This window comes from Equus asinus, chromosome 3 (genome assembly GCF_041296235.1).
Source record: "Equus asinus isolate D_3611 breed Donkey chromosome 3, EquAss-T2T_v2, whole genome shotgun sequence".
Classification (NCBI taxonomy): Eukaryota; Metazoa; Chordata; class Mammalia; order Perissodactyla; family Equidae; genus Equus; species Equus asinus.
The window spans coordinates 82,137,254-82,159,777 of record NC_091792.1 but is presented as its reverse complement, the minus strand read 5'-3'; the positions used below and the strand labels follow the sequence as shown (position 1 = coordinate 82,159,777).

At 42.1% G+C, this 22,524-nt stretch overlaps 1 protein-coding gene and 1 long non-coding RNA gene across 9 annotated transcripts in view; one reads left to right on the top strand and one right to left on the bottom strand.

Moving 5' to 3' along the window:
- Window positions 1-22,524, top strand: part of LOC139044828 (uncharacterized) — a 75,478-nt gene that overhangs the window by 6,696 nt on the left and 46,258 nt on the right. For all 8 annotated transcript variants that reach the window (XR_011502103.1, XR_011502099.1, XR_011502101.1 and 5 more), the window contains exons 2-3: window positions 3,937-3,997; window positions 10,917-11,159. This is a non-coding gene — a long non-coding RNA (uncharacterized lncRNA). The remainder of the gene's footprint in view (window positions 1-3,936; window positions 3,998-10,916; window positions 11,160-22,524) is intronic.
- Window positions 6,085-22,021, bottom strand: LOC106827758 (alcohol dehydrogenase 6-like). Its single transcript, XM_044766366.2, has 9 exons — window positions 21,884-22,021; window positions 20,116-20,217; window positions 18,022-18,163; window positions 15,083-15,170; window positions 14,760-14,976; window positions 13,371-13,631; window positions 11,995-12,130; window positions 8,868-9,006; window positions 6,085-8,198 (listed from the first exon to the last, which is right to left on the bottom strand). Exons 1-9 carry the CDS (start codon window positions 21,899-21,901, stop codon window positions 8,174-8,176), a joined length of 1,128 nt encoding a protein of 375 aa, XP_044622301.2. The 5' UTR covers window positions 21,902-22,021; the 3' UTR covers window positions 6,085-8,173.

Here is a 22,524-nt window from a genome sequence, read left to right as displayed (position 1 = left end):
AGCTTGAGCTAAGTTAGGTGTCATGAAAGGCGATAACATAGAATGAAACTGGTTTTGGCATTCCTGAGCCTGGGTGAGTCCGTACAGTTGTTGAGCTGATAGCTATTTTCACTGTTTCCTTGATTTTTTCCGCTTTCTTTTAACCTTATTTATTGCTGTCATTTCACATAATCCATCTCAGTTACACTCACCAATCCTTATTGCATCCAATTAGGACAATTGTTACAAATTCTAAACTAAGTCGGTCCCTGCCCTCAATTACATGGGGAGAGTGTGGCGCCATGTGGCAAACCAAACTCCAAAATGGCCCCCAGTGATCCCTGCCACCCGGCATTCATGTAGTCACCTTCTACACGGAATAGGGCTGAACTGTGTAATTAATAGAGTGTTGTCGAGATGATGGAGTGTGACTTCTGAACTGAGGTCATAAAAGACGTTGTGACTTCTGTCTCACTCTCTCTGGATCACTGGCCATGGGAGACGTCAGTTTCCATATCTTCAAGCAGCCCTGTGAAGAGGTCCAGGTGGTGGAACCAAAGACCCTCACAAACAGCCAGCACTAACTTTCCAACCATACGAGTGAGTTGCCTTGGAAAGCAGTCCTTCCAGTCCTAGGCAAGCCTTCCGATGACCACAGTCCCAGTCGACATCTTCACTGCAGTCTTCTGATAGACCCAGAGCTGGCACCACCCAGCTAAGCTGCTCCTGAATTGTTGACCCACAGAGGCTGTGAGATAATATATGTGATTGTTTTGGGACACTAAGTTTTGAGGCAATTTGTTATGCACCAATAGATAACAAATACAGACCGTTGCATAACCAGTATGTAACTTTTATCTGTGTGACGGATTACGGTAGAGTTAGATCCAAGGGATGGTACACACACAGACGATGCAGTAGTAACTCTGCCACAGACAAGGCTGCAGTGCAGGTCTGTGTGTATTCTGTGAGCCTGCTGATCACTTGTTGATTGCAAAATGATCAGAAACGGAAGTATTTCTTTCTTTGTTTGGAGGCAACCAAGCATATTTTCTTGTATGAAGGTCTAAAAGTGAGGACAACATAATTTTTCAAGTTGAGTTTGCCTTTTAACCAAGAGGCTAGATTCCCAAATTAATGTTTCTCTTTATTTTTCAAGGTTAGAAAAGTAACCAACAATACAAGTGGTCAAATAAAAAGCTTTCAAACAAAATATTTTAAAGAACTTTAACTCATTGATCTCCCCCCACCTCAAGAAATTCTTTAATAAACTGGAATGCCTCATCTTTCACAGAACTCTTGTAGGGACTATGCTGTCATTTTGGCTAACCTAGTATTAATGTCAGCTCAGACTCTGTATCTGACAGTTCTTGAACATTCTGGATATTCCTTCTTTCCCCATGCTTAATTATGCTAGTTTGTCTGCATGGGGAAGGATTGGGGGAATTGCTAGTGCATATATTTACTGTGTCGTGCGTCTTTTTGGATGAGGACCTAGCCTCCCCTTCAAGTGATGCATTCTGGACTTGAGAATTGCCTCAAGTTTGGGAACTGGTTGGAGCAATCGTGATTTTCCGTTGTGGCAGTTGACATCAGCCTTTGACCCAGCTATTAATACTATTTCTTTGATGTATAGGTCAAGCAGGACCCTATCCATTGCAGCTCCAGGTATACCATGACCTGTTGACCATCGCAGATCCCTGTAGGTCAGAGCCCTCTGGTTGACATTCAGCCTGTTTGGATAATTACATCTGTCTCACATTCATGGTGAAGTGCTGCCTACTGGCTTCTGCTATTTCAGAATCCTATCATCCCCGTTGACACCAGGGAGTGTTCCTACTGTTATGCTTGGTATACAAAGCATAGACACTGCTCAGCTTCTCAGTGAGGCCAGTGCCTTCATCCCCAGCCCCACAACGTTGACGCACTTCTTGTTGCTTTAGTGAAAGGAGTGTCCCTTTTGGATCCCCCTGAGGAACATGGTCGCTTGGCAGGTTTTCCAGTCTTATAGATAGATCCATTCTAACACAGTCACCCCTCAGAGCCTCTTGACTGCTTTGGTACTCTGCCACACCAGTCCTTGCATCACCACCTCACATGTTGGAGGCCCTTATTTTTTTTCTCCTAAGCTTTGAGGAGCCATTCCAGTGGCACAGAACTGGCTCCAGGTGTCCTTCCCAGGGATTAAACCCTAAGTTACAGGAGATTGCACCCATTTCAACATCTTCTCCCTTGTATTGTGCTCCCTTGGTTTAGCATATCATGATTGATTTCCAACATCTTTTTCCAGTTTCTGCTGTACCTGTGAGCCAGTTTCTGTAGTCTTTTGGTGAATTATTTCCCTAGTTAAGCTGAGAGTTGAACTGACTTATTGGCCTAGGAGTTATGAGAGGAAGCAGGGGTATCTTAAGGGGAGTAGGTATTGTCTTATGAGGCGTTGACCCTGGTAACCGCCCTCGTGGTCTCCAGGAAGGAGAGGCTGCTCTCCTGCAGTGAGGGGGAAGTGGGCCGCTTCTTTAGGCCTAGCGGGTTGAGGAGAATCAGAGGTTCAAGGTTCTCAAGATGCTCCCCATTCAGTTTTAAGATCTTACCCCTTCCTGTCAGAGGCCTGATTTTAGTGTCAGAGATTTATGGGGGAACTATAGATGCAAGCTTCTCTGCAATTCAGCTAATCCCATAGTCAGATCCTAGGCTTGATTTTTAGCCCAATCTGTCCTCTGGTTGCAATGAAAGTTTATGACCAGAGGTAACCAGAGGAGATAAGGAAAAATTAAATGCTGTCACTGAAGTCTTGTGGTTTCCAGTCATGGTCTTAGTTGGTGATCGGCTGACTCAAGCCTGTCATTTCTTTTCTCCAGCATATTTATGCCACTTAACAATAACCAACTAAACCCACAGTCCTTATAGTTCCCATTGCCATCGTATCTCTCAGGTGCTAATGATATCGCACAAGGCAGTGCAAGCCCTGCAATCTACATCCCATCCCCATCCACTGCAGGAGACAGTGATTGCCGAGCGGGATTATTGCCTACTTACCACCAGTGTTCTAGTCGTCTATTGTGTAGCAGCTCAAAACACAAACATTTGTGTTCTCAAAGTTTCTGTGGGTCAGGAATCCAGGAGCAGCTCAGCTGGGTGGTTTGGTTCAGGGTCTGTCACAAAGCTGTGGTTGAGCGTTGGCCGGGGCTGCAGTCATCTCAGGGCTGGACCGGGAAGAATCCTCTTCCGATTTCACTCACATGGCTGCTGGCAGGCCTCAAAGGTGCACTTCCAAGCTAACTCAGGCCCTCTCCATAGGGCTGCTGCATGATGTGGCAGCTGGCTTCTCCCACAAAAAGCAATGCAAGAGAGAAGCTCCCACGATGGAAGCCATGGTCTTTTTAGAACCCAATTCCAGAAATAGTATCTCATCATTTCTGCTTTCAAAATGGAGTCAATAAGTCCAGCCCATATTTAAGGAGAGGGGATTACCCAGGGGTGTCGATACCAGGAGGTGGGGATCATGGGGTCCATTGTACCACAACCCACAATGATGTCCTTTTGCCATCTTGTTGACAAGTGATCCAATTCCAGAATCCTGTCTTAGGATCTGCTTCCTAGGACTCTTTCTGGTACCATCTGTCTTCGTTTGGGCTCCCCCAGAAGCAGGTCTCGAGACAAAAATTAGACCTTTACTAGTTTGATAACAAGATGAATGGCCACTAATAGAAAAGTAGGGAAGGTGATACAAGGAAGGGAAGGCTGCCAATAAAGAGTGCATATTTTTATTGTGATAAAACATACACGACATAAAATTTTCCACTTTAACCATTTTTAGGCACACAGTTCAGTGGCGTTAAGTAGATTCACATTGTTGTGCAACCGTCACCACCATCTATGTCCAGAGCTTTTTCACTCTTCCCAAACTCAAACTCCCTACACATGCAACACTAACTCCCTATTCTTCCCTCCTCGCAGCCCCTGGCAACCACCATTCTACTCTCCATCTCTGTGATTTTGACAACTCTAGGTACCTCATGTAAGTGGAATCATTCATTAATTATACTTTTTGACTATCTTATTTCATTTAGCATAATGTCTTCAACGTTCAACCATATTGTAGCATGTGTTGGAATATTTTCACTTTTAAGGCTGAATAATGTTCCATTGTATGTATACACCACATTTTGTTTATCCGTTCATCTATAAATTGACACTTGGGTTCCTTTCACTTTTTGACTATTGTGAATAATGCAACAAGGAATGTGGGTATAAGAGTGCCTTTTTAAAGCCGGTTGCCAAAGTGGGCAACTGGAGTTTAATCCCACAGGGATACTCTGTTGAGTATTTTATAGCAACTTCTGTCAGTCATTGGTTGACGCTGCTTGGGAGATGTAAATTTCCTGCCTCTCTGGCCTTCTTAACCAGGAGCTTCCAGAGCAACCATCTGTTGTTCTGGCAAAAGCTCTCAGACATGGGAACAGTAACTCCATCAGCAGAAGCCAACAGGATACAGGGAAAGTGGTAATGTCCCAGGGATATGGGTGAGCCACTGAGGGCCGCAGCCACAGGAATCTTGCACGTTCATCATAATCACATCCATTAGAGTTAGGTCCAAGGTTTTTCTCGAATCCGTCTTAACACACAGCGTCTCAATTGTTCTTCCTATTTCCCGTCTCTCTCCTTTCCACACTCTCCTCCTCAATGCTGGCAAAGTGATGTTTTTCTAAAACGCAGATTTAAACCTGCCAATCCTTCCCTTGAAAACCTGCTGTGATGATGCCTGGTCTACCCTAGAATTAAACTCTTCCTGCTTTTCACTGTCAGGTCCAGTCGTACCTCTCTCCCTACCTTCTCATATATGCCACGACAGACCACACTCTTTCACCACCTTGAACTTTTGCTCTTGCTGTTGTCTAGGTTCTCCATGCTCTTTCTCCATGTGGCAAAAATACAATGCCTTCATCAAGTCTCAGCTCAAAGGTCCCCTGCTCTCTGATGTTTTCTCTAATGTCTCCTAGGCAAGACTATTTTTTTTCTCCTGTTTACTGGTTGGCTATTCCTCTGCCTCAATGGTTATTATATTGTTTTAATTATTAGCATCTCTCTCTCTCTTCCTAGATGTTGAGCTATACCAGGCATTTCTGTGTCTCCAAGTCCATGTACGTTTACTCAGTAAATGTGTGTGGGTTGAATAACTGGTTAGTTAAATGACTGACTATGAAAGCTCATCAAAAGGCAATGAAAAGCTAGTGAACTTCTTTAGCATCCTGTCACTCACTCTAGCGGTTGGTCGTCTGGTGTATGAATGATGTTAGAAGGAAATAAGCGGGAGCAATAAACGTTGTTTTGAAATCGTAGTGTAGACCAGTATCAAATGTTCACCGTGAGAGACACTTCTAGTACTAGGTTACACCATTTAACAGGAAATCAAGCTGTGCGTATAGGATATGAAAACATTTTTAGCAGCTTGTGCCAACAACAATATAAAGCCTTCCTTGTGAAAATGCAGGAGCTTATGGTATCACTCGCCAGTTATCAGAGAACATTAACTGTCAGTAGTTCTGTAATCCAGCATCTGGATGCACATCACGTGTTAATAGAAGGCTTCTATAGTGTATAAATACACTTCATCTTACTATTGTTTGTGTGATAGCCCCGAATGTAATTATTCCTGGTTTTATGTCAAAATCTGAAAATGCTTAAGGTTTCTCATTATGGACTATAGTTCTCCTTGGAGGCTGGAGTGTGGGTCTGGGGATGGGGTGAGGCTTCCCAGAGGCCACAGCTGCTCTATGAGAGTGACGGTCTGGAGAAGTGCAGTGCCCGGTAATGGAAGGGAGGATTTTGCTTTGTGGTTGGAACAGGACACTTAAATGTGGGGAAGTGGGGGGCCTAGAGGCAGACCACAGAGTCTATTCACAGAAGTTTACAGGGCCAATGTGAGGAGTCAAATGTGGCCTTGAGGCAGCAACAACAGTGAATGGGAATACAGCAATGTGGACAGTTACCAATACTTGCGTAATATTTTTGATCATGTATCAACGGAAAGGAGAAAACGTCTACATTTGTGATAGGGTTAGAGAGAATTTTGCAATGAGCTGCAATATAAAGAAGCATTCAAGGTAGCTTAAAGAATCGGGCTTTATTGGATCAAAGTGCAGGCACAGTTTACAGCAAAACATTGTTGGGCAAACTCAGACTTCCCAAGACCCAAAGACTTCTCCAAGTTCTTACTGTAGTAAGACTAATTTTGGAGGCAGAACAGGAGGATGCCTCAGCGGCCCTCAGGGAATAGAAGAGCTGAGCAGTGTTGGGCATGGAAGTTGCAGCTCAGACTTGGGAAGATGGAGGAAGAAAGTGTCACTTCCTTGTTAGAAGCAGCATCCCTGACAGAAGCTTCTGAGTCTTCTGTTTTTGTCAAAATGCTCTTTATGATGAGTGGCAGCCCACAAAGATCCAGGGCCCCTCTCTGATTCTAACGCAGGGAACACATTGAAGAGAATACACAACCCGTTTTCTGTTTCTAGTGGGAGGAGAAAAGACCCTGAGGACAACCATGGTTGTGCCAAGAGTTGAGAGTAACTCATCAGGCACCCCGCCCCCAAATCCATTAGTTGGCATTTCAGGTAATTATTTCTTCCCTTGCATAGTTACCGGTTCTCTCATTAGGACTTAAAGCGCTCTGGGAGGTTAGGAGTTGAACCCACTGAGGGAGAGCCCCTGCTCCCATTGGTGGCATAGCTTGGAAGAGAATGAATAGGTTTGATAGCGCCTGTCCCCTCTATTTGCAGGAGGCAGGCAGCCTGAAGGGAAAGACAGTGTGCCCGCCTATTGCTGCTTCTTCTCAGTTCAGAATCAGAGCCTCACAAGAGCTCCTTAACACCACGTGATAGCCAAGATGGAGAGAGAAGCTGAGGATGGAGCCCACCTTTCTGGCCAACCTTAAATCCTAAAGCTACTGGGTTTAGGCAGAAAAGATGACATTCCATTTCCTGGTCTCCCAAGGTCTGACAAAGTCTGCTGACACGTGAGGTTCCCTGTCTGATCCAGTGGCTTCAGATCTAGGGGAGTCCAAGCTGAGGAGAAGAGTCTTTGACTAGGAAGGGGGCTCCTGTCATGTGGATGGGGGGAGAGGGTTGGGATGAGACCCTCTATGTCTAGGGGATAGGGAAGAAAGTCATATGCCAAGCAGGCTGTGGGAATCCTGGTTCGAGGAGAATTAAGAGGGGCTTGGGTGGAGAGGCAGGGGGCTTGAGGAGAAGGACTGGACGCCGCAAATCACCACTGGATCTTGTGTTTCCCTCATCCTCTTCTTGGAGGAAAGATTCTATGGGACACATTAGTAAGGGACTACACAATTATCCCCTCCCTCTGTGGAGAGTGGAATAAAAAGCAGTTTTGTTGTTTAATACCCCAACTGCCTCCTAGGGAGTGGATCTTGACAAATAACAATACTCAAGTCTCTGCCCTGCCCCTGCCCTGTTTTTTTTATGCTGAATCCCTAGATGGCTTAGTGATGAAGCCAGGTAATAAGAACTGCTGAGGGCTAAATTGTCCCGGCCAACTGAGGAAGAATTTGAAGTTCCTTTGCTAATCCAGGAGTGATGAGGTGAGCTCCATAGAGATATTAGAAGTGAGGGTTTGAGGCTGGGTTATGTAAGACGAAATACCAGAAGTTTCCCTGGGGTGAGTTGTATGAAGAATGCAATACTTATGTTCAACCGGAATGTATTGAAGTTGATGTAATGAAGACCCTCCTCTTCCATCAGCTTCAATGTGGATGTTCAGTAAACTCATGACTGGCGAGTTTCGTTTCTTTGGTGTGAAGTGGACGGAGCCTCAGGGGATGGGAGAGACACAGTGTGCAAGGATCCAGGAGCCCAGAGCTGGAGGCAGCCATGAAAATGGGAGTCTCCTCGTTGACTTTGTTTGTTTGAAGGGTCTGCAATTGAGTGATTCAGTCAGCCTGAATCTAGCTGTACAAGGGAGGACGACCCTGGGTGACACTGGGTCAGATAAGAACAATTTCGATGAAGTGGTGAGGGCAGAAGCCAGATATGAGCTGCCCGCTCCTGAACGAGTCAGAGGCAAGAAAAGAGAAACAGCGTCGTGTGGGTAGTTCTTCTAAGTCACGAAAATTATACAGAATGCAATTTAGCTGGTGAAATCTTGCATACATTACACTGCAGATCTTGCATACGTTACATTGTACTTAAAGTAACAGGACACAGCGTATGCTAAAAGAAAGAAAGGAAAAAACAGTTGAAATGTTTCCAAAGCAACATTTCTGTTTCGGATTTCACATTTTCACTTTGTAGACCAGTAAGTAAGTTCGATTCCCTTCCCTTCAGGTTAGGTGAGAAGTGTGTGGATTAAATCAGTTGGGAGACTTTTCAAAATGACGTGGAGCTCCAAGGGCAAGGAATGTGTATGCAGGCTTATACCCTTGTGGGGAACGCCAATGCCCAGTTATGGCTGGTGTCTGGTTTGTGGGCCAGTATAGGTGTCAGAATTTAGAATTCTAGAGATAATTTCCCCTTTGAAACAGAACAACAACAAAGACTACAATGGGTTCTTTACAGACTATGGACTTAAATGTGGGCTAAAATTAAATGAGCTAACTTCATTAGTTAAGGTGTCCTGTAAAAAAAAAGCCAAATTGGAAGTAAAATGCTAGTGGTAAGGGTAGGTGAGCACCTAAGTGTTTTCGGGATTACATGTTTTATAAACTTGGAATAAAACAAAACACAGAGGGGAAGGAGAGGCTTTGCAAATTCTTGAACCCCTTTCAATTGTCTGTATGTGGCTTTCAGCTGTGACTTCCCTTCCACTGCCTCCTCCCCCGACCACACACCCTTTCTCTTAGCCCCAAACACTCAGGCATGAAAATTATGTGCGTAACTTGCCATTTTCCGGTTTTCATTAATTCAACTGCTTCATTGATTTTATCAAGATTCAGAGTATGGGTAATTAGTGGATCTAGATTAAACTTCTTTGCCATGTAATCAGAAACCAGTTTAGAGACGTTCTCTCTGCTTTTCCAGCCTGGAAATACACAAATTAACAACAGATTTCACCCACAGGAGTCACTATAGAGGAAGGGCCATACAAGGTAACTACGGGCGGTGTTGGCTTCAGCTGAGAAAATCTAAGGATTCCCATTAACTTGTCTCACTCATCAGGAGGATGCCTGTCCCAACCATATACCCTGTGTAGAAGGCTGTTATCCTGAAGGAGGCATTTGGTAGTATGGAGGAGAATTTAATTAAAGCAAGTGGAACATGGACCTTGTATTAGATGTTCTTGGTGTCAGGCTGCACCACCTGGGGGGCTATACATCCATGTCTAATGTATAAAAATGGCCGAGGTCTTGGGAACCATTAAAGGAATCAATACAAAGGTTAGAAATAGAACGCTTCCTTTGTGTGTGTGTGTGTGTGTTCATCTTCAGCTTGATGAAAGAGCCAAATATCTTAAGGGAAGAAAAGAACTTTTACCATGGCAGTGATTTCAGTGTCAGCTTTTGGAAAAAGAATGTGTACAAAGCAAGATAAGAAAAAAATGTGCCTGCTGGAAGTGAGAATTGCACAGGGAAAGATAGCATCAGCTAAGGTAACATAAGCTTAGCCCTGTATTTTCCCTATTCTCATGATTTTCAAGAAATTCTATCCTTATATTTAGCACTGTGCTGAGCAACATGTCCAGAGAGTTACCATGCAGAATTTGGTGGCCTGTTGGTTTCTGGGAAGGGTGAGTGTGGTGCAATTATACAAGGTGGCTACAGGGTCCTAAGCAGCTTGTTCTGCCACAGAATCTTGGCAGTTCCTTGCTTTTCTTGGTTCCAGCCTGGGCCAGGTTCTCCAGCCTTCCCACTTATTCTCAAAACTACGGAAAACTCTTCCAATCAATTTATTTTCTATTTATATTGGTTTCTGCTGTATGAAATCAAGAATTCTAACTGGTATTCTATGTCATGACACTATGGGCTAGTGTATTTTTCTGCTTGTTTTAAAAAAAAATTGGGATATAATCAACATGACATTGTATTAGTTTTAGGTGCACAACATAATGATTTGACATACAGTCATGCGCTGCATAATGACATTTTGGTCAATGATGGACCATATATACAACGGTGGTCGCATAAGATGAGTACCGTATAGGCTTGGTGTGTAGTAGGCTATACCATCTAGGTTTGTGTAAGTGCACTCTACGATGTTCACACAATGAGGAAATTGCATAACACGCATTTCTCAGAACGTATCCTCATCATTAAGCGACACATGATTGTATGCGTAAGTGGTGAAATGATTACTACTAAACTACCACTAAGGTAAGTTCAGTTAACGTCTATCACCACAAATTTCTTTTTCTTGTGATGGCAACTTTTAAGATCTGTCTTAGCTTTTACTTTTTGATGGGTGATCTGCTAAAGCATTTTCATGTCTACGTAAGGAAAATTTTCACTTGTTTTTGTTTCTTCTTTCAACCAAACAAAGGGTCCAGGACCACAGACTAGGCTGAGCAGTGTTTCTTAACAGGAGAACTAAATGGCATTTTGGGTGGGGAAAACTCTTCATTGTGTACAGTGTAGGAGGTTTAGCAAGCTGTCCAACAACCACTAAATGCTCCTTCATTGAAAACTACTAAACTAGAGGATTATACTATCTAAGGAAGGAATTAATTTACGTTAATGTTCACTATATGAATATTTAAGTGGCCAGTGAAATAGTTTCTTTATGAGGATTATTTAAAATATTGGTGCTCCTATCATACAAGAGTTAGCTGAGTATGGGTATTTGGAATCAACAGTTATCCTACATAAATACAACAAAGGGAAATAGCAATGGGTATGTCCAATTACCCCAAATGGAGGAACTGAAAATTACAGTTTAAACTGGACTATTACATTTTTTTAAAAGGTTTTATTTTATTTTTCCTTTTTCTCCCCAAAGCACCCCCAGTGCATAGCTGTATATTCTTCGTTGTGGGTCCTTCTAGTTGTGGCATGTGGGACGCTGCCTCAGCGTGGTTTGATGAGCAGTGCCATGTCCGCGCCCAGGATTCGAACCAGTGAAACACTGGGCCGGCTGCAGCGGAGCGCGTGAACTGAACCACCTGCCCATGGGACCAGCCCCTGGAATATTACTTTTTTTATGCTGGCCCTGCCATTTATCTACTCTTCATAAATGAATTGGGTAAGACTCTTAATATCTGTAGAAATACACCGCCATAGCTAATTTGGAGACCACAGATAGCTCAGTAGTCCAAATGATTCAGATAGCTCCTAATTCTGACATCTTTTGCCCAAGAATTCAGATTGCTCAAAATTGCTAGATAAACACGTTTAGTTTTAAATTTCAGATTACTTGTTTATGAGCCAAGAATCCTAAGCAGATATATTTAATTTTGTTTGTTTTCTACGTTCTCAATGAAAGATTCTTCTAAAGTCTATAAAAACTATGAGCTCTAAGACAGATTTAAAAAATGGAAAATCAAAGGATTCTATTAAAAATATTGTTTTCCTCTAGAAAAAAATAATTCTCATTTGCTTTTAGTCAATAGTATTTCTTTTCAATCATAAATCCATTATGTCTAATGTTTTGAGCTGGTGTAATGACCACTCAATTGGTTCAGAAAAGATTTACGTTAGGTGAACAATGACTACTAGTGGGTCAGTATATCCTCCAAAGAATCCCAGTTGGCAAGTATATAACTCAACTGGAGTATAGTTATTGATCACAATATTGCCTTTTCTTTTCAAGTTAGAATTTGCATTAAACTTTGGACACTGGTTTCTTCACCTATCAATTTATAAAAATCTCTTCTCTCCTTTTGCAAGAGAAAAAGCTTACCAAGAAGCAACTGTGTACATCCAATACCTATCTCCTTCCCTTTGATATTTCCGTGTTGAAACAAGAAGTGTAATCTAAAGCTCTTGTTTATATTCCTTCTCAAGCATTTATGACACATTTCTCTATCTCTCACCTCCAAAACCCCATGGATTTTCACTCTTCCCTATTTCATCCATACCTCCAAAAACAGACCCCTTCAAAGAACGTCCTGAGAAGAACAACCAGCCACTGATGTTGAGCTGGGTACCAGCAGCCAGGAGCCCAACAATCACGCAGACCCCATGGCTCTCGTGGCAGGAGGCGAGGGCAGCGGCCTGTCGTAAAGCAAGACAAGTCAATGCAGGGGTTAAAGTAGGTACTGGAGAGATGGACCTAAATCTGAACCTCAGCTTGACTGCTGAATGGTCTGTGGCCTTTTCTGATTCTCCCTGTTCTCATTTGAAAGAATGTTTATTTTATAAGGACGAGCTAAAGCATAAAGAAAACATTGTGTGCTACCCAGTAGAGTATCCGTCACTTTAGGACTTCATAAATGGAAATTAAAAAGTGAAAATGCTAAAGGCACCCATGGTAGTAACAACAATAATAATAATAACCATAATAAATTTTATAAGAACCATTGCTGACACTGGTGGTTGGTTAGAGCTGACATTTTCTTTTAGACATTGAAGAGTACAGTTGGATATTTGCACAGTGTAACGTATTAGCAAATTGATAAGCAGCTATGTTCCCATTGGTTATCTTCAAAGGCTGTTTCTCAGAGCAAGACTATCTGTGGGACAGACTGCGAGAAAGGTTTGCTACAGCTTTTTACAGACAAGGGAATTTATGTGTAGTGAGGAGTGAAAACACTTTGTAAACTGAGGAAAGGACCCAGATTGGAAGAGACAGTTCTTGAGTTTCCATCCAGCTGCCTAGAAATGAAGCCATGCAACTGAATGATATGCTATTTCTACAAATCCCCAAAGAGAGCAAGTGAATTTCAGATTGTGAAATAACTTCCTCTCCATTTATATTCTCTCTTATAAACCATGTTCACCCAGAAAAACACCATTTTTTTTCTTCATTTTTGAAGTGAACCCATTTAGTGAAGATTTGTAAATATTTTGCTTGAAAGCTTATCGCAGATCCAACATGAAAGACTTTGCTGAATGTGCAAAGCTCACTGCTCGTAGGGTCATTAAACCAATATTGTCCTATTTTTGCTTGCATGCTCTGGCTTAAATTCTAGTTACCAGGTAGCTGCGTGTTACGACATAATTCGGGGAGAACCCTTCCCAAAGCCTTTGTGTCCTGCCTGTTGGAGGTTGTCTGCTTATTTGAAGGATCGGTCTGATGGAACAGAAGGAGAAGGAAACTCAGTGAGGGGGGTCATTGTTTGGGATGGTGACTAGACTTGTAGGAGTGGACAGAGGGGACCAGCTGGGATGTCATGGAACACAAGGAAAATTAAAGAGAAGAATGTGGAGGGAATTTCAGAATTTTCCTTCAATTAATATCTTAAATGATGACTGCTAGGAATATAGGTAATTTTCACTCCAGAGGATCACATACCACAGTTGCTGGATTTCCAATGGCCTCAAAGCAAAATTCCACACCAGCACCTGTCATATCAAATAAAACTTCCTGGATGGGTTTCTCGAAGTCCTGAGGGTTGATGCACTCAGTGGCACCCACTTCCTTTGCTTTCTCAAATTTGTCTTTGTTGACGTCCACCCCAATGATCCTGGCTGCTCCTGCTGCTTTACAGCCCATGATAACAGACAGGCCTACTCCTCCAAGGCCAAACACAGCACAGCTGGAGCCTGGGGTCACCTGAGCACACAAAGGCAGAAAACAAAAGGAAAGAGGACATGTACATTTACTCAGTTGGAAAGACCAAGTCTGTATATACTTTTCATGAGACAGAAGCAAAGGACATTTTCAAAGAAAACACAGTTTAACTAGAGAGTTTTAGATTCTCAAGATATTTCTCAGTATGGGTTACTTTTTGCCAGATAAGCACAACCTGCCTGCAAATAGAGGGTTTCAAGTCCCAGGAACCAGCGTGAGGAGAAGAAGTTTAATGAAATTTCATTGAATCTTAAGACTTATTTGACAGAGTATTTGATTCCAGACATTTTTGAATTCTTTTACACCATCCCCATCTTCCTGCAGCCCTTCCTTTCTCTTTCCTTTTGGGCATCTGTAAACTTTGCATTACTTACAATGTCAATGCCTTATGAAGGCAAAGTCTTATTTTTTATTGGGTCCAAAATGAGGCTAATTTAAGTTGAACCACTTCCATCCTATCTGTGTAGTATTGAGACTAATGGATGTTGGGAAAAACAAAGAGCCAGAATTCAACAGCCACTTAAAGAAGGGAGCTGGGAAAGTTTGTGTGATGTTCCAGAAATAGCCTGTTAACAGGAACCCAAGCTATTGGTGTGAGATTGCCTGACCATTCTGTCTAATATAGCAACACCCCCTCCATCACTTGATCTCTTTGTTCTTCTTTTCTTTTTACGAGCACTCATCAGCACATGCTAGATTATAAAACAGAACAGAAGCTCCATGCGTTTTACTAGCTGCTGAATCCAAGCACCTGGATCAGAGAACGGCTCCATAAATGTTTGTTGCATAAACCAAAGAATGGACTGGAATGTGGAAGGACACATAGTCATTTTGCGACTGTGTTATGTTTAACTCCCAGGAATTCCTCATGTCTCCACTTGTGAATGGCATCCAGACTTAATTTGCCACTTACTACTGATCAAGAGGGCATGGGAAAGATGTTGAAGGGGGCGTGGGATCACTAGGCAGATAGTAAAGAACTCAAGGATGTTTAGAGGCAGGTTTGTGATTCTTTCTGAGGTTGTGTGATGAGCCATGGGCCAGATGCATGAGGCCTTTCAACTCCATATGCCAAGAATTCCGTTCATCGTGGGTACAATCACTCCTCACCTTGGCTGTAGTGATTGCAGCACCATAGCCCGTGGAAAAACCACAGCTAATGAGGCAGACTTTCTCCAGAGGTGCGACTGCATCAATCTTGGTAACCGAGATTTCTTTTATCACTGTGTATTCGGAAAAGGTGCTTGTATTCCCAAAGTGATATACTGGTTTTCCTTTGCAGGTAAACCTGCTGGTACCATCAGACATCAGGCCGGTTTTTGATTGTCTTTTATAGACAAGAAAACAAACAAAAATTTTTATTTTGAATTAGAAACCACTTCCAAGGAAATTGAATTGATTTTTCACAAAAGAAAATACTAGTAAAGACTTACTTGAATTGTACACAAAAATTGCCCCCAGGATTAAGGCAAGAGGCACATTCTCCACACTGTGGTAGAAAGAGTGTGATAACTTTATCACCTAAGAGAGAAAGATCATTGATTAAGTCCTTATTTTTTAAAGCAAAGAGATAGCTGTCTCTCAGGACTTCAACAACAAGGCACCCAAGAAAATACGCTAAGTGGAATTATTTCCACATTTAACTGTGCTTGATACTATGGGGAATACCAAATACTTACAAAAAGAGGGGCTATCTTCAGCATATGGGTCTAGCCCTGGCTAAGGGACTGAATCCCAAGGTGCCAGGTTTGCCTCCTTTTTAAGTTCCACTTAAAGCACTAAACAGTTTTGTCAGGTAGCCATTGAGCCAAGTCTTGTCTTACATTTTCTCCACTAACTTCTGCTGTCAGGGATCGGATTTAAAATAGTTCCGCTACCACGCACTCATAGAATAAGCTTCTGGATCAGGGAGAAAGGCTGGTGTGTACCCTGCCCTCTGTATTTTGCCTCAGTCCTTCTCCTTGCCATGGAGCCCAAAAGTAGGAGATTTCTCTAGTAATGTTCACAGTATAAGGAGAAGATTAGAACAACTTGCCTGGGCTGGACTGACTGACTGCCCCATTGTCTAGCACTGTAAACCAGAGCAACTCATTTTATATTTTTAGTTAAAAATCTTTGTAGGATTTAGGCTTTTCTGTTGTATTTAATTTTAGTTTTTAAAAAGTAATCCATATATATGGTAAAATTTAAATTGCATAAAAATGAAAATTGACTGCCTTGTCTCCAGTCCCCCTTTCCCCACTGCAGCAACAATTACTGTGATCAGTATCTGTGGTATCTTTCAGAGATAAACGCCTTTACAAACACAAAGGCTAGCCTACTGTTGACCGCATCGTAGGCCTTGCTTTTTTACTTAACACTGTATCTTGGAGATTTCTCATTTCAGTATGGAAAGCACTCTATCGTTTTGCTTACTAGTTACATAGTGTTGTGCTGTATAGATATATCATAATTTATTTAACCAGTCCCCCAGCCACTGAGAGGTATTTAGGTCGTTTCCTGTTTTTTTTTTTTTTTTATTTTTTTCCCCCGACATGGAAAACAACAATGCAGTGAATAGTTTGTGCCCACATGGGCTGTGGTTGGCACGATTTTTAAATAGCCCCCCAGAGGTGTCCTGTCCTAATCCTCAGAAACTGAACATGTTGAGTTATCACGCCTATGAATATGTCGCATGGAAAGAGGGACTTTGCAGCTGTAATTAAGGTTACTAATCAATTGACATTAAAATAGGGAGGTTATCCTGGATTATTTAGATAGACCTAAGGTAATCACAGAGCCCTTGAAAGGAGGCAAGAGGAAAGCAGAAGAGGAAGACAAAGCGAGTCAAAGCACAAGAAAGACTTGATGTGTCATTGCTGCTTTGAGGCTGGAAGGGGGCGAGGGGGCCACACAAGAAACAACGAGAGCAGCTTCAAGGAGCTGCAGGCAGCCCCAGCTGACAGCCGGTTCCCTGAGGTTGAGGACCTCAGTCCTACAGCCTCAAGGAATTGGATTCTGGCAACAACTTGAATGAGCTTACAAGTGGAGCATTCTCCAGAGTCTCCAGATAAGAACCAGCTGGCCAGTTCCTTGATTTTGACCCTGCAAAACCCTAAGCTGAGAACCCAGCAAACCCACCCCGACGTCTGACCTATAGAAACTGCGAGAGAATACATTCGTTTTGTTTTAAGCTGCTAAATTTGTGGTGAGTTTTTACACCAACAATAGAAAGCTAGTACATGGGTATATATGTATGAAATAACTGTCTAGAATTGAAAGTATTGGGTCTGAAACATATTCATTTAAATGACGTTACCTATTGCCTCACTTAGAGTTGTGCAAATTTACTTTCCAAATAGTAAGGTCTGAGGGGGTTGTTTGCCTACCCTCTGTCAACCTTATGTACTATTGAACTTTTAAATCTTTGGTAATGTTAGGTAAAAAGTGTTTTTAAAATTGTGTTTTAAAACTTTATTTAATGTGTTTGAGGTTGCGCATCTTTTCATATGCTTAAAAACATTGGTATGCGTGTTTATATCTATCTATCTATATATGTATTTTTTTCTCTCCGAACTAGATGTGTATTTATTTTGCTCATTTCTACTGGGTTATTTTTTAAAATTGCTTTTGAAGGATTCTTTATGTATTAGGGAAATCTGTCCATTGTCATATTGGTTTGTTGATTTTTGGGAGGCATTTTTGGTACAGAGAATTTTAAGAAATTTTTATGTTGTCAAATTTATCTCTATATTATTATGTGTCTTCTGGCTTTTTGGTGTTCATTAAAACTTCCTGCCCTTCTCTGAGGTAATACAATGTTCTCTCATGGTATCTTACGACACTTCTCTGGTTTCCCTTCACTTGGATTCACACAGTATTTTTTGGGGATAAAGAAAGCAATAGCAACTCAGCTTATTCTTTTCCCCCGATGACTATCCCGTTGTTTCAACATCATTTGTTGAATAATCCGTATTTCCCCCCTCACATTGGAAAGACAAACCGAATCCTGCACTAAATTCCTGTTCGTGTTCGATCCAGTCCTGGCATTCTCCCCTATTTGGTTCCACTAATAGGTTCGACTCTTTATCAGATGCTTCATTTAAATAACTGTTCCACAGTTTCTATTTGTAAATTTTTCTCTCATTTGCACTTTCAGTTCTGTTGCAGTGCATTCTGTTTCTTGTTCTTATTAATATTAAAATTTAAACGCAAAGAATACAATATATTTAGTGTTTTTGTGTAACTCGTAAGTATCCCTCCTTTTCTAAGAAATGGGCAACGTTTCACCTTTTATTTCACTTGATCTTAAGATATTTAAAGGATACTTTTTATTTTCCTGATGTGGGTTCCAAGTTGCTGCTGTCTCCTAACTCCAGGTGCCCGTTCATACCTGTTTTCACCGTGCTCACTCCTTCTCCCACACTCTCGACTATTCCAGCCCCTTCATGGCCCAAAATGATGGGATAGTTGTTGTGAGAGTTTGGATTCGCCAACATTTTCATCTCTGTACCACAGAGCCCCGTGGCCATGATCTGTATGGGAGGAAAGAGTAATACGGCTCTTTCTGCCTCAGATAAAGGTGTTTTAGAGTTGTTAATGCTTTAGAACTTTTTGCTAGTTTGGTATGCTGCGTTAACATTAATGCATTTATTTCTTAGTTTTAATTCTAGATGAGGATCCATAGTAATTTATTTCAAGCAATGTAATGATTTTCATTATCTAATGTCAGAATCGAAATGATGATGTTAAAACTTAGTGGGGACGGCAGATGGGTTCAGAAGAGAGTTGTAAAACCAGAGTGTGACATCAAATGTCTCACTTTGTCCTTCATTGGAGCTTGTGGATGGGAGTGTGGGGGAGAAAGACCAATGATAGAAATGGAGGGATTAGAACACAGGAAGGGAAGGGATAATGTTTCCTATGACAATTGAGGCCTTAGTTTATTTCACATGAAGCCTTTAGAGTTGTGCTATTGGTACAATCATAATCCCACTTTTTTTTGTCAATCAGACAGACAATTTAAATGGAGGCAATCTAGAGCAGTGGTCAAAAGTTTAAGGCTGAAATCCTGGCTCTGGCTTTTCTTAGCTGTGTGACCTGGGGCCAAATCCTCCTGCGTGAGGCTCAGTTTCTTCATTTCTAAAATGGGTATGAAGTTGGCACACACACACATAACTAACTCGAGGATTGAAACCTATTGCAATTTGCTCACATAAAAGGGACATTATTGGAAGAATACCATACAATTGCTAGCTACCTGACTGTGGGAAGTGCAGTCAGACCTCACGGATCTAGGAATCCATCAAGTGGCCTTTGTCTTCCTCTCCCTACTTTGATTTGACATGTGCATAGCTATTATTTTCTGCAGACAGGCTTTCTCTTACTCATCATGGTCACATGATCACCTGACAGTTAAAAATGGCTACCAGGCCTGAGTCCATCCCGTCTCTCCAGTGGCCACAATCCCTGCCTTGCTCTGTCTCTATTTTGTTCAAATTCACGAGTGAGAGATTCAGGTCTGTAGCTTGTCAGGTAATGGTTGGATGTCTTGGAGTCAGTGTCCAAATCTGATGTGTGAGTTGTGACCCTGTGGGTGGAGAGTGGATGAGGCTAGCCAGATGGCCCACCGTACACTCCTCAGGGGATGTAGGCCAGGGAAGGCTCTCTGAGAAGAGGGCATGGGTTGTGCAGGTAAGGTAACCTAGAAATGACTGTCCATTTGTAAGCCATTAATAAAGAGTACTTATTCATCATTGTTAAAATTAAATAATAACAGTTAAGTCACCCTGAACTAGGAGTCAGGTGAACTATGTTCTGGTCTGGAGGTCCCCTGATAGAATCACCTGGCGGAGATTTAAAAACCTTAGGACCAGCCTGCACCCCAGACCAATTAAATCACAAATTCAGATTGTCTGGGGGTGACACCCAGTTATCAGCATTTCCAAAGCTCCCAGATGATTCCAAATGTGTAACCAAGGGTGAGAAAACCTGTTGCAGTCTGTGTTCTTACTGTACTTAGCTGTGTGAACAGTCACTACGCCCCAGTGGATTTCAATCTTCTCATCTGTAAAATCAGTTTCCCCTGGGTCCCTTCTAGCTCTAACCTGAATTTCCAGGATTCAGACTTGATTTATCCGTAATCACATTTTTCATACAACATATTTCAAGGTAACTTAAATATTATAAAGAATGTTATTAAGGAATTTAAAAGTACAGATTAGAATATGGTTTGTGGGTAGAAACTTCTTTTATTTCGTAATTAGTACTATAGCTGCAAATAAGTATCCTTTGGGGGTATTCAGCCTATTCCAAACCTGTTTCACCTGTTCTTTGGCTGTATTTAAAGACTGATGGAAATGTTTAACGAAGAGGAAATAGAAGAGAATGTAGTTTTCTTTCAGAATTGAACATTGTGAAAAGAATTTATAACAAAGTGAACAGCTCTGATTTTTGGTGTGGACATGATGTGGAATTTTCTTTTTACCTTTATGCGAACTTCCTTTGCCTTTGGTGGGGCCACTTCTATTTCCTCAATGGCAAGTGGTGCACCAGGCTTCCAGTGTGTAGCTGCTCTGCACCTGATAACCTGGCAAATAGAATATGGGGTCAAAAGGGGAAACTCCTTAGGCTTGGGAGATGGAAGACACCTGTGTTAATGATTTTTAGGGGGCTTCCTCACTCAAACCAAAACAAAGAAAAAATCATTGCTTTAATATGTGCCGTATGTAGCCTCTCAAACCTCAATCCAACTCTTTTGTACTCTCAGTCTCTGTATTCAAATTAGATTTTCAATACTAATTACGTGCACATACTGTGACACAACCAAGAGGATAGATGTCCCACTTTTGCTCTTACCATGAATGATGTTGTGTAGTGGCTGTTTCAGGGAAGGGATGGCATTGCAGTGTGGGAGTTATTTATGATCCTGGGTATGGGACACAGTCCGCTTTGGGGTGGAGGGGTATGGAGCAGGGAATGAAGACCATCTGGTTGTGGCAATTCCTCAAATGGTGGTGGTCATTTTCAGATTGAGGTTGGAGAGGTTGTTGGTGGCAGGGTAGTTCTTAGGGCTTCTGATTTCAGCCCACCGCTGTCCTCCCTATAAATTCTCTTTCCATGTGGTCTCATCTATTTTTATAGATTCAACCACTACCTTTATGAAAATGACGTTCACAGTCTGCATCTGTGAACAGACTTGTCCCTAAGCTTTAGACGTATTTATTCATCTGCTGTTTGAATGCGCTACAGGTACCTCAAACACAACATGTTAAAACATGAACACATCATTCTTTCTTTCTCCTGTCTTCCCCACCCCCACACCAGCGGTGGACACAATCTACTCCTCCCACTGCGTTCTCTATTTCAGTGAGTGGCCATGTAACCTATTCACTCACCCAAGAAAGAAACCCTGGAAGTAGACTTAAGTTCTCGCTCTCCTTCAACCTCTATGATCTAAAATTTTTTGGAATCTGTCCCCTCTTCTCCATTCTTCATACTACTGTATGGTCCAGGTCCTCATGCCTTTCACCTGGCTTGAGTTCATCACCTTGAAATCCATCCTCTATCTCATTGCCATCTGAACTATAATCCTGATCATGCTAATCCCCTACCTAAAAATGATATTGCTACCAATTGTTAATGAGGATCTGTTGATATGGTCTACAAGGCTTTCCATGATCTTCTCCCTGTCAGCCTCTCCAGCCTTATTTCTGGTCACTTCCTGCCTCAGACTTTACCCTCCAGGCACAAAAAATATTCTGGAGATTCTCATATAGGATATTTTTCTTGCTTCTATGTTTCTCCTCATCTTGTTTCTTCCCCCTGTACAACCGTCTCCTCTTTTACTTGGTGAATTCTTAGCGCTACAAGTTTCCTCTTAGGTGTTGTCTTCCCTGGGAAGCCAAGCCAGGTTAGGAGTACTTCTCCTCTCTCTCTTTTACTACCCTTGCACACTCTTTTATAACTGTGCTTTTATAATTACTCTGTCTCTTTGTGAGATCCTTGGAGGAGGCGACATGTATCTGACTCTGGAAAATTGGATAGAGGGCTTGATATATTGCTTATTGAAGGACTGAGAAAACTGAGGAAAGGCAAAGTGCATACAGGGAACGAAGGAGAGGTACTAAGCCCGAGAGCCTCTCACCTGGAGGGGTGCTGTACAGAGACTAGGTGGGCGATGAGCTGTTGGTAAATAAGCAAGCACACAGACTGACACAACAAAGACGTGACATAAAGGAGAAGACTGCACTTACTTTCCCTGTAGTATTCATGCTGACTTTCTTAGTGTTCTTGACACAGAGGAATATATTGAGAAAGGGAGACTCTCGTTACAACTTTCACTGTGGAAAGTCCAAGAGTACACAGGTCACTGATCAGTAGAGACTGAGTCCTGAGCTTTTTGTTTAATTAGGTAATTATTATCCCTGTTGCCTAGAAACTCAGATTGTCCTGTTTCTTGAGGGAGGTTCCAAAGTATAATCTGAAATAGATGTAGCTGAGTGAAAGGGCACAAAGTGTGAAATTGTGCAAAGGTTTTATTCCTTCTTCTCTCAATCATGAAGTTCTCCTCTTAGCACCCACTCTATTGAGGTTTAAATTTGGTCTTTTTTTTTGCTGAGGAAGATTAGCCCTGAGGTAACATTCATGCCAATCTTCCCCCTCTCTATATGTGGGACGCTGCCACAGCATGGCTTGACGGATGGTGTGTAGGTACACACCTGGGATCTGAACCTAAAAACTCCAGGCCGCCAAGCAGCATGCGTGAACCCAACCACCACGCCACTGAGTCAGCCCCTAAATTTGGTCTTTTACATGCTCAAGTTCAGAATTTCTAACAGAGTCTATAAAATTGCCTCTTTTATGTTGTTTCTCACATGCAGATATGATCATCTGT

Bases quoted from the DNA above. Each gene is read 5' to 3' on its own strand.
- LOC106827758 (XM_044766366.2), bottom strand. The intron at 15,171-18,021 runs GTATGAACGGGC...TTTCTCTCTTAG, and splicing joins AGTGAGCACGGTGAAAACAG to GTGATAAAGTTATCACACTC. The intron at 8,199-8,867 runs GCAAGTTACGCA...TCTTTCTTTTAG, and splicing joins TTAATGAAAACCGGAAAATG to CATACGCTGTGTCCTGTTAC.